Consider the following 12,235-nt stretch of genomic DNA (forward strand, 5'->3'; position numbering starts at 1 on the left):
TAGTTTCAAATACATTTATTATTTCTCAAAGGTGAATAGCAATAATTAAAAAAAAAGTTAGTTTACTCTCAAAATTCCCCAAATGGCAAGAGTAAATGGAAACAGAAATTATTAAAAATTTTTAAAAAAGATGGAGGTGTTAGGAAAGGAAGGACATTGGTTATCTACCAATTGCTGCAATACACCTCAGGTTGGGCATTTAACCAGTCCAAAAATAACTTGTCAATTAACAAGTCAAATATTGGTCAAATGTAAAAAATGGTCAAATATTTTAAAGCATTAATTTATTAGAACAGTAACAAAAAAGAGTAAGACCTTATGGTCTCCAATAGACTTAGCCTTAAATACTCATACCTAATGAAAAAAAAAACAAAACTTAACTGAGTTCTTTTAACTCAGAAAAATGCAAAAGACAATCAAATTAACTTCTAAAACATGAAAGAAGGCAAGCCACAGGCTACATCAGGGCAGGGCATTCTTGCTGGAAAATTTGTCAGTGATCAAATAATAGTCAATCAATTGACTAGCCCACTGACCAGCTTGCCAAACCTAAACACACCATGAACCCATTATTAGGAAACACATCCAGGGTTTCAGGATTACTCCCAAACACCCACACAGATAGCTTCTTACACTTCTAGAAACTCTGTTCAATAAGGCTCTGTGTTCTTTCACTACTTACTCAATGCATCGCTTTGGGGAAGAACTGTTCTGATAGAATTCATCAGCATCATAGAACTCATCTTCACTGCTGGAGTAAGAAAAATCTGGAACTGTATTTGGAGACAGATTGACGTGGCTCGGAGAGGTTAAACTGCTGCTGGGTGCCGACTGCCCACTTCCTATGAAATTAAAGAAATCTGAGCTTTGAAAAAGCTTTATTGATTTTTAAACCAGCCATTTCTAATCTACTAACCGGATTAATCAAGTTGATTAAGACATTAGCAGAGTTTAGAAACTAGGAGAATCTATAAAATTAAGAATCAGTATCAGTCAGGTACACATGTAATTTCACACAACAGATAATACAAAATACGTTACCAGGAATGACTAATGAGGTAGAGTACAAGGCCAAAATTTTCCAAAACTGTGTGCCTGAAGTTAGAATGGGTAGCCTCTTAAATAAACTAGGCCTACTTGTCAGAGGTGGTAACAACATACAGCTCCTAAAGAAATCTCAATGAAGTTTATGGGAAATGCAGGTGCTCAACATCTTTTAAAAAAATCAGGTCACATTTATTTAGGAGCCTAAATATGGATTTGGGAGCCCAACTTTAGGCAATGACATTCCTAATAAAAGGTAAGAAAACAGATGCTTGCCGAGACAAAGAACAGCCAACGTAAAAATAGCCACATATGTAGGGGCTACCTAGCCTTCTGTTCTTAAAATGTTTCTAGGTTACCAAAAATGATCAGACCTGCAATTTTATTATAAAATTCAAAGTAACAAAAAACACTGTCACAGGCAGTTGATGACACAGAGTTAGGATGGAAATACTTTCTTTGCAGTGGGTGGAGGCAATTGTCTAGTCACTTCTATTGTTACAATCCTAGAATCTTGGGCCTGGTCTACATTACAAAATTAGGTCAATGTAAGTCCCCTTGTGTTGACCTAGTTGTGTGTTGACACTTAAATTAGTCTCCCCGGATGTAAGCCCTCCGTTAAACCAACACAAGAGCACCACTTCCTAAGCGCGAATGTACACACTGCATTACCTGTGTCAACCCTAGCAGTCCTCGAGAAGCTGTCCCACAATGCCAGACACTGACAGCTCTGGTCACAATTGTGAACTCCACTGTCCAGAGGTCATGGAGAACAGAAGCCCCCAGTCCCCTCTTTAAAACCTTGCAAATTTTTGAAATGCCTTTTCCTGACTGTCCACCTGGGCAAGCCACCTAGGCAGCTCTCCGTCACGTGCAACTGCCCAGCTGAACGTGCTGGCTACACGCTCCAGACATGCTCTGGCTTAGAGTAGACGAGAGATATTGGATCTCCTGGGCCTGTGGGGAGAAGAGACTGTGCAAGCACAGCTATGGACCAGTTGTAGAAGCATGGACATCTATGAGGAGATTGCACAGGGGATGCAGAAGGGGATCAGCAGCAGTAACACAGGAAAGTAAAAGAACTGTGACAGGCATATCAGAAGGCCAGGGAGGCCAACAACTGATCCAGTGCTGAGCTGCACACCTCCCACTTGTACAAAGATCTGTATGCCAAACTTGCTGGAGACCCCACCCCCACCTCACACACCCCTGAGGAGCCCGAGTCACAGAATCCTGCCATGAACAGTGAGGAGGTGGTGGAGGAGGAAGAGGATGCGGACATGGGGCAAAGGGGTCCAGATATGCTGCAAGCTGAGACCTGTTTGAGTCTCCATCGCACTCCACTTAATCCCATGATGCAGGGGAAGGAACCTCAGATAAGTGTGTAAATTTATTTTGCATTACAGTGGGGGAAGGACACAGCTATAGACTTTTCATTAATTGTACACCTGGAAGATCATAACAGAGTCTAACCAGCATGAAAATAGTGTCTCACTAATTTCTTAAAACTTTTGGAACATCTGGCTTCAAGATTAGGCTAGATAAGTTTATGGAGGGAATGGTTTGATGGGATTACGTGATTCTAATCAATTAGGCAATAACGGCCATCGCTGGTCAAATGAGGGTCTGGCTAGAGAATCTTGCCTGTATGCTCGGGGTTCTGCTGATCGCCATATTTGGGGTCGGGAAGGAATTTTCCTCCAGGGTAGATTGGCAGTGGCCCTGGAGGTTTTTCGCCTTCCTCCGCAGCATAGGGCAGGGGTCGCAAGCTGGAAGATTCTCTGCGTCTTGAAGTCTTTAGATCACGATCTGGAGACTTCAACAGCAGAGCTAAGGGAAAGTGGTGGGGTCAGCTTTTGTGGCCTGCATCATGCAGGGGGTCAGACTAGATGACCATATTGGTCCCTTCTGACCTTAAAGTCTATGAGTCTATGAGTCTATGAATCTCAGTAAAGTAAAGTAGTGGATAAAAGAGAACGAGATCATATAATTTATTTAAGACTTCTCAAAAACCTTTGACCTTTATCTCACAAACAGGCTACTAAGGAAGGTAAGTAGTCATGGGGTAAAAGGCAGCATACTCTCATGGATCAAAAACTGGCTAGAAGATAGAAAAAAAGAAGGATTAAATAGTCAATTCTGACCAGAGCAAAATGTTACATCAGTTGCCTCAAGGTTCTGTTGTCAGTCCAGGGCTGTTTAATGTATTTATGAATGAGCTGGGGAGAGAGGCGAGTAGTGAGAAAGCAACATTTGCAGATGACAGTTACTCTGAGTAGTCAGGACCAATGAAGACTGTGAGGAACTTCAAGACCCAGAGTGAATGGGCAACACAATGACAAATGAAATTCAGCGTCAACAAATGAAAGCAATACACACTGGAGGGAAAAATTTAAAACTACTTGTACACCTTAGAAGGTTCTAAATTAATCAGGTAAATCTATCATATCAAGAAGAGGACCCAAGAGTCAGTGTAGATAGCTCAGTAAAGACCGCTACCCAATGCATAGTTGTGGTCAAAAAAGCAACAGTGCATTAGAGCTTGCATAAGGAATGAAATCATGAATAATACAGAGAATATTATAATATACTTCAACAGTTCAGCCTCATCTGAAATACTATTTCATCTGAAAAAGGATATTGCAAAAGTAAAGGGATTTCAGAAAATGGCAACGAGAATGATCAAGGGCCTGGAAAAACTCTCATATGAAGTAAGATTGAAAAGATTGGGATTGTTTACATTATAAAAGAGATGACTAAGAGGGGACATAAGAGTTTATAGAAGGTAGATACCTAACTTTGTTCCCTTTGTCTCATAACAAGGGGCATTCAATTAAATTAAAAAGGCGGAAAATTCAAAACCAATAAAAATACTTTTTATATAACACACAAAATTGTGGAACTCACTGCCACATTAAGTATCTGAGGCCAAGAATTTAAGATTAAAATAGAAATTGTATATTTGTATTGATGAAGAGTAATTCACCACAACAAAAAGTTTGTGAAGGGGGGATATCAAACCTCGTACTTCAGTGTTTAAGCCTCTCTTTATTGGGGATCAGGCTGAGACCTAATGTGGGGGACAGATCTGCGTACTGCTGGGTTCTAATACCTTCCTCTGAAGCAAATGGTGCTGCCCACTATTAAGAGTCTAGACTAGACAGGCCTCATGTCTGATCCAACAAGACAATTCCTATGTTCTTCCCATTTTGGGGGATCATATTAGAGACAAAAGGGAGAAGTATAAGGGGGACAACAGAGGGAAAAGAGGAGGTGGGGGGGAAAGAGGACTGGATATTAGTCAGCTTTTAAACCTCGAAAAATAAAAAAGTTCCATTTCCCCATGAAGTCAGTGATAGCATGGAAATTCACCTAACCACATACCACTACCCCAAATTTAAAAGCCTAATTGGGCATTCCTACAAGACCATAATTCCTTTTTTGAACTAAAAAGTGAACACTAGTGCAATTTTTAAAAACCCTTATGGCCAGCTGTTGGCATTGTTGATATTATAAATGTGAATTAGGCTGTATTTTTAAGTGCTAGTTGACTGTGGTTCTGACCCTGCCTTCAATCCTTCAAACACACAGAATAGATGGTTTTAGGTTCTTGGGCTCACAATATCAGTGCTGCAAAATTCTAGAGATTCCGTTACATCGAAGGTCTAAAATAAAGTAATGAAGCACAACTGTTAATTAAGGCAGCACTATTTACTGAGCAGAAATACACTACTTGTCTGAAAACTATTTTTTGACTACCACAGATGCACCACATTTTCCTGTCTCTCTAATATGCTAGATGAATGTCTTAAGTCTCAGTCTAGTAATTCAGAGTTGATATGTTTTGTACAGGAAGGGGTCAGATGCCCAATACAGAAGCAGTCCTAACCAAAAGGCAAGTTAGGTTCTGAGTGCAAAACAACTAGATCACACTTCACTAATCTGAAGACCAGGCAAACAACAACAGTAGTAAATGAGACACTCCAAAGCTATGTTTGAGGCAAAATTATATCATTGTATTTGTAAAAAAAAACTATATATTTAAGATATAAACTAATGCTCACTGTTAAAGTTCTTTCAAATATTGTAGTGCTGGGCCATTAGTACTGTAACGGTTATGAAAATAGAGAAAATATGAATTCTAAAGCTCTGTTTAATAAAGAATTAAAAATTGTAAAGGACAACTTAAATAGTTACAACTCCAGCATTTTGATAATTATGAATGTTAAATTTTAGCAGCTAGAAAGCTACAATGCTCAAGAAAAACCTTGTACATTTCAAAAAATATTAACTTGATTTAGATATCTTTCATATCATTAACACTTTAATTTTGCAAATTTATATTTTATATACATTATCTCAAAATAGTTTACAAGATTAAACAATTACACAGTTAATACCTCGCTATTATTTAAAAAGGTACAAGCCCTATTTGCTGTCCTCCGACATAAGAGGAGATGGAGGAGTCCATGAGGCTTAAAGACAGAGGGGCTGTCTCTGATGGCTGAAACAGCAAAAATCTCATACCAACAGTAGCAAGAATGTGGAAGGGATAGAGATAAGCAAAGGAAGGGAGTATGTAGAGGTATGGTTCCTCAAATAGAGTGGAGCAAAATTGATTTTAAACACATCCCGAAATGAATGTTGATCTCATGGAGCAATTTAAACAATCCTTTATATATGTGAAAAGGTAGCCAGGGCAGTAGGATTACAGAAATGTTAAAATTTGGGGGTAGGGGAAAGAGAACTTTAGAGGCCAGAGAAAAGGAAGGAAGGGAGATGAAAGCGTGGTTGAGGATTTCAGTAGAGTCAAGGTAAGTGACAGCCAGGCAATCACTACAGAGATAGACAGATCTGCATGTGCAGGAGATATGGGATGCGAGTTCATTATAAAGTATGGTATTAGGAGCAAATATAGTCTATGGTCATGTGCTGAATGGGCATCTCTTGCTTAAGTGACACACTTAAGATAAATTTAGTTTAAATAATCCTAGAAGTTTACTTGGGTAGGACTAGCACAGGTAATTTAAAAAAATTATGTCCAATTGAATATCAGCAGCATTAAAATGGTAGCTAAGGTGAAAGTTCAAGATAAGGGAAAATGTAGCTAGAAATGGTTTTTTTTTATACTTACATTATACAATGTAACTTTCTATCTAAAGACAACATCAAATATAAATTCTACAAAATTCAGTTTACATTTAAAAAAAATTAATACTTTAACATGAAAGATAGCCACACAGAACTATACCTGTACTATTTGGTGTTGGAATCTGATGGTTTCCTAGTGATGTTACTACAGGCCCAACTGCCAAGGACGAAGGTCGCTGCTCTGATTTCAACAACTGAGCAGGCTCTAGAAGGTATTTCAATATATAAAAAGAAAACAAACACATATAAGCAACAGATCCCTGCTTTGGTATGGAAGGAAACCCCTAGTAGTTTTACAATACCTTTGATAGCCATGATATAGACAATTGTTGCCATTCTTTAAAGAGAAATATATGATTATTTCCTTCTTTGCTGTTCATCTTTCCTATTTATCAATCCGTGAAGCTGGTTAGAAAGTCTTACTCCCCCCCAGCCAAAAAAAAAACCCCTTTATAATTTCTGGTTTATATATTTTCATATTATATTGTTCCTGCAATACAATGTATCCAAATAGGGGACATAGTAAGGGGACTGCCATAGGGAAAAGGAGTAAAGAAGAAAGGAATATACATAAGGAAGTTAACTCTCTAATGGATAGCAAAGCGTTCCCTGCAAACTTTTAAAAAAATTGAGATGTATAGTCTCTAAAGACCCTTTTTTTTTTGGAACTGAAATGAACAAAGCCAAAGATAAAGATCAGTGAAAAAGACAACCAAAAATATTCATTTTTATTAAAGAGTCATAAAGTGCCATAAAAAGAACAGGAGTACTTAAAGTGCCATAGTTACATGGACTACATAACCCAGTTCACAAGCCTGAAGATGTATGCAGATGATAGAACCCATTAAAAAATAAGCCCTCATCCTTTTTGCAATTGTATACAGTTTTCATTCATTCATAGCAAATATGCTACAAAGAACAAGACAGTAGCTTAAACCAGCTAAATGTAAAAACCACATGAATATTTTTACTGAACCATCTGTCTGTGTACTGTACCTGGAGGTAAGACAGTCTGGGTGGGCATTGTAGTGATCACTGTAGGTTCCAAAGGACTAGGCTGATACACTGCATCAACAGGGTTAATAGTACTCTGAAAAAAAGAAATAAATTAAAGCTTTTTTTTTTTTTTTAATATATACACTAAAATGTGTTCCATGTATGAAGATGCCTGAATGCAAGACAGCGAAGTCCTGAGAGAGACTTGACATACAAATTAACAGTTGAAGACATGAATTATTTTGCAAGTGTTAATACTTTTTATAAAGAATACTTAATTAAAATATACTAAACTCAACTTGATGTAAACCTGAATTCTCCTGTAAAGAAGTCTAGTTTCCCAGCTTCAGTTTCTACAATTCCCTGCAACTCCCATTAATGGCCATTGTGTGCACAGAGGAGGAAGTGAGCCTAATTTTTCAACAAGACCATCAGATATGTAAACTATCATTTAGAAAACAAAACATTGTCCAGACTGCACTAAGGAACTACATAAAACTGTAAAATCACCACCACATTATTGGGCATACCTTTGACAAAAAGCATTTTTCATGGATTTACAGTATTCATCTCAACACAGGCACTCTGAACCCAACCCAACTTCCATTAAAGTCAATGGGAATCTATTAACTTCAGTAGATACTGGATCAGGTCCTAGCAGAACAAGCATCTTAGAAATGTACAATGCAAGGGCCTTTCAGCCAAACAACTTGTATGATTGTTCCTCACTTCACTGTTCTAATATTTTGTTATATAATATACCTATGGCTCCCTGCCTCTTTACATGCAAATGTCTTGGACTGCTATATTTAGGCTTGGAAGGATTGGCTTTTTATTGGTAAATATCGGTAAACATCAATCTTACTGTACACACATAAACCAATGAAAAAATATTTCTATCGATAACTGAAATTTAGAGATAGAAAAAGAAAAATGCTGCTTGAGAACTTAGAGTCAAAATCCAGTGATTTAAACTTTTGAATTAGGATGGTTACAAATGGACCAGTGAATAGTAAAAACAGGTTTATTTTCCGGATTTAAGGATATTTACTTTGTGTATTTTGACATGTGATATTGACAATTTGTGTTTTAGTAGTTTAAAAAGCTTTACTTTTTGAATTTCATTGTCTACTGTCAAATATTTATCTGACAATTTCCTGCAACTGTAAACACTTTTTAATCTAATTAAATTTTCAAAGAATACTTAACTTTGATATCCTCAAAATTATAAAAAAAAAACATAAAATTGAATTCTGCCAAGTCTAGCTATATTCGTTTTTGTTATTAACTAGGTATGTAAAGGTAGATCCTGTCCCTACCTCAAATATTTTGCTATTTAAGGTCATGCAGATTTTATACCCAAGAACTCTGCATGGATGTGCTAGAAAATCCTGATGCCAGACTGGGGCATAACTAAACAAGGACTAGGGATAGGAGCCAATATGAGATTTTATCCGTTGCTATTTTTCTTGCTTATATATGTTTTTCATCCTTCCTTATTCACCTTTATTAATTCTCTGTCTCTTTTAAAAATCTACACTTACTTTCTCTCATTTATCTAAGTCCAGCTTTACCTTTAACCCTGCTCTATTTTCAGACCATTTTCATGGCCCGTTGTGGTTGTTGTGTTTTGTTTTTACAAATGCCCTATTTAAAAAGATAGATGTTTAAAAAAATAAACTACACCTCTACCCCGATATAATGCGACCTGATATAACACGGGTTCGCATACAACGTGGTAAAGCAGCGCTCCGGCAGATCAGCGTGTCAGCTCCCAGCTACAGCGCTCCGCTTCCCACCGCCGGTGAGTGTGGGGAGGTTGGGGAAAGGACGCCCCCCCATACTCACCTTCAGCGGGAAGTGGAGCGCCGCAGCTGGGAGCTGGCAGAGTGGAGCAGGCTGGGGCAGCTCTGCTTCCGCCGGCGAGTGCAGGACCTTTCCCCAACCCCCCCCCCCCAGCGACACGGCTGGGGCAAGGAAAGCCGAGCGGGCTGGGGCCACGGCGCTCCACTTCCCACCGCGGGTGTGTACGGGGGGGGGCCATTTCCCAAACCTCCCCGCACTCAACGGCAGCGGTGGAAGCGGAGCAGCCCTGCCCCAGCCCGCTCCACTCCACCAGCTCCCAGCCGCAGCGCTCCGCTTCCCACCGCCGCTGAGTACGGGGGGGGTGTCCTTTCCCCAACCTCCCCGACTCACCGGCAGTGGGAAGCGGAGCGCCGCGGCTGGGAGCTGGCGGAGTGAAGTGGGCTGGGGCCAGGCTGCTTCGCTTCCCGCCCCTGCCGGTTACTGCCTGTCAGGGGGGTGGGGGGGTGTGTGGATAGGGGTCAGGGCAGTCAGAGGACAGGGGGGGTTGGGTAGGGGGTGGGGTCCTGGGGGTCTCTGGAAGGGGCAGTCAGGGGACAAGGAGCAGGGGGGTCAAAGTAAGTTCAATATAACGCGGTCTCACCTATAGCGTGGTAAGATTTTTTTTGGCTCCAGAGGACCGCGTTATATCAGGGTAGAGGTGTACTGCCTATGCTCATTACTTTAGCCTATTACTTCACTCCCCTTTATGTTTAGGGACCTTCACGTTTTGATGCAGGCTAAATGTAGTAATAGCCTCCCCCTCTTCCCTTTTCCTTATCTAGTGGTAAAAGAGTTCAATGAGTATTAGTTATGTTAGGTGGCAGTGGACTACTGAAGATAGCAAAGTTATTCATATTCAGTTATTTGCCTGGCTCAGATTGAAGCTGCTCTCCTCCTCCTAATGTTGAGAAATCTGCAGCTTCCTAAGGTTCTGAGAAATTTGCTTCTCTACAGTTAGTGCTGATGTAACACAGGACCAGTTTATATGTGATAGTTAAGAATCCATTACTACTTTTGTTTAGAGTTCCCTCAGTTCCCTCTTTGCATTAGGGATACAAAACTATCATTCCTTGAACAGTTTTAAAAATTAATATAACAAGACCTTCTGGGTACGTTTACACTGCAGTTAGACACCCACAACTGGCCTGTGCCAGCTGACCAAGGCTTGTGGGGCTTGGGCTGCGGGTCTAATTAACTGCATATAGACATTCCAGCTCGGGCTGCAGCCTGAGGTCTGGGACCTTCCCACCTCGCAGGGTCCTAGAGCCTAGGCTCAAGCTCAAGACCAGATGTGTAAACATCTCCACGGCATAGACATACCCTCTGTGTACATAGGACTTCACTGGCAATGCATTTGGCTGTAATGTCAGAAAACAAAAAGCAAACATCTAGTTTTCAACATTTTTTTTAATCTTTCCTCTTCCTCTCATTCAACTTACTTTCCAATTTCTATATGGAAATCAGTAGCATCAATAAAACATATTTCTCCCCTTTCAACAGGCTAAATCTAAATTCAAACCTCATGTTAGAACCTTTAAGAAGCTGTAGCACTAGAGTAGAAAAATTAACCCAGTACCTTCAGTGTGATTCCTAACTATGAAAGAACTACTGAACATTATCAGTAGCAAATTTTTAAAGTGAATGTTTTGACTGTCACACAGGCTCCCCACCCCAAGTAGCAAATTAACTGTCTATTTCCAGGACTGCACACCTGTAAATTTTCATTAATTATTCTGCTCCCCCCCAAGAAACCGTATCACAGAACTGAGTATTTGACAGCTCAGAAACAAACATGGCCCACTGGATTGGAATTTTTCTATTAGAACACAAAATTTCCATATAGGCTGACAATTTGGGTCACATGCCAGCCCCATCTGTTTTTAAACAGGTAAGATATTAAAGCTCAGTAACTAAGGTTTGTAACAGAAAGCCTTAATCTGAGCAAAGAAGGTACTACTGCCACTATAACGCAAAAGTAGTTCTTAATAAAAGTCTTAGTGTTCATAAGACAATGCCTTATGTAGACATTGCTAAAAAACTTCCATAACTAGGCAGAAGATAGAAGCTTTCAAAATGAATGATAAAAAAGTGCACTGACAGAAGTTTGTGTTAGGTTTTGGTGGAATACCCATTACTGAAGCCATTTATGTGGGGTTAAATAGATTTTTGAAATTACATTAGGCTGAAAGTTCCTCTTCAACAGGTCACACCAGCTGCACATACGATTAAATGCAGAAGTATTATCAGTAATATATTTGTATATTATACACGTATTTTAAAGAATCAGAAGTATTTTTACCACAGAATGTTCCAAACAGAAAACTGCATTCAGCCTATAACTAGGGATTTTTAACTTCTCAATTTGAGTTACTCATCCTGAATTTCTACTGTTTCACATAGTTGTTTAGAAGTCTGAGATCTTATGTTGGTCTCCATCAAAGATGATCAACATACAATTAAATTCCACCATGTGTGTTATTTCAGGCACACTTAAATCTACTCCTCTACCATGGTTACTGGCTGTCTGCAATATTGCTCTGCCCAGTGATCGCAGAGAGGAAAGCATAGCAAAGCTCATGACAAAACTGCATGATATGCCACATCTGCCATTAATTAAATACTTGCTTAATCAACTACATGGTCGTCGGCCCTCACATTGCCCGTAGTGGATAAGTTTACCGGGTGAGGGATTTAGGGTAGAGGACACGTGGTGAGCTTCACGGTCCGCAGAGAAAGTGATGAATAAATTATCTTGTCTCAGACCCCACTCAATGTCAACCCGGGTTTGATTTACTGCGAAGGCAATGGAGCTTTCTGAACTGGTTTCGTACCAGACGTGGAATTTGTGCTACAGCATAATTTCGGTGGCATTTTAGAAACAATCCACTATGTCAATGTGGACAGCCACAAATCATGACACACGGCTATTACTACAACCTCAGTCTATAAACAAGTTGTTGATGCCTCTACACTATACCTATGTTGGGGATTTTAGCCAGTGGAAATGCTTACAGACCCACTATCCACATCTCCAAACCCTCCCAAGTACTGCGGAGAGAGTGCTGCTATATGATATTGTTGCATGTCCTCTCTCCTCCATCCCACATAGCAGAACTGTTCTGCGACATTTAGAGCAATATCCCTCCCATGGAGATAGGAAAGATAATTTCCTATGTATATGTATATATTTAATGTTATA

The 12,235-nt window shown here is 39.6% G+C and overlaps 1 protein-coding gene across 4 annotated transcripts in view; it reads right to left on the bottom strand.

The window, feature by feature from the left end:
* The window catches only part of LOC112104312 (oxysterol-binding protein-related protein 9), a 114,343-nt gene that overhangs the window by 9,261 nt on the left and 92,847 nt on the right, over nt 1-12,235 (bottom strand). For all 4 annotated transcript variants that reach the window (XM_026651745.1, XM_026651744.1, XM_026651742.1 and 1 more), the window contains 3 exons: nt 7,192-7,285; nt 6,296-6,400; nt 683-842 (listed from right to left, as the gene is read on the bottom strand). In XM_026651745.1, the coding sequence (XP_026507530.1) occupies nt 683-842; nt 6,296-6,400; nt 7,192-7,285 (359 nt within the window). The remainder of the gene's footprint in view (nt 1-682; nt 843-6,295; nt 6,401-7,191; nt 7,286-12,235) is intronic.

The sequence above is a fragment of the Terrapene carolina genome, unplaced genomic scaffold (assembly GCF_002925995.2).
Source record: "Terrapene carolina triunguis isolate 2854851 unplaced genomic scaffold, T_m_triunguis-2.0 Scaffold102, whole genome shotgun sequence".
In the NCBI taxonomy this organism is placed as follows: Eukaryota; Metazoa; Chordata; order Testudines; family Emydidae; genus Terrapene; species Terrapene triunguis.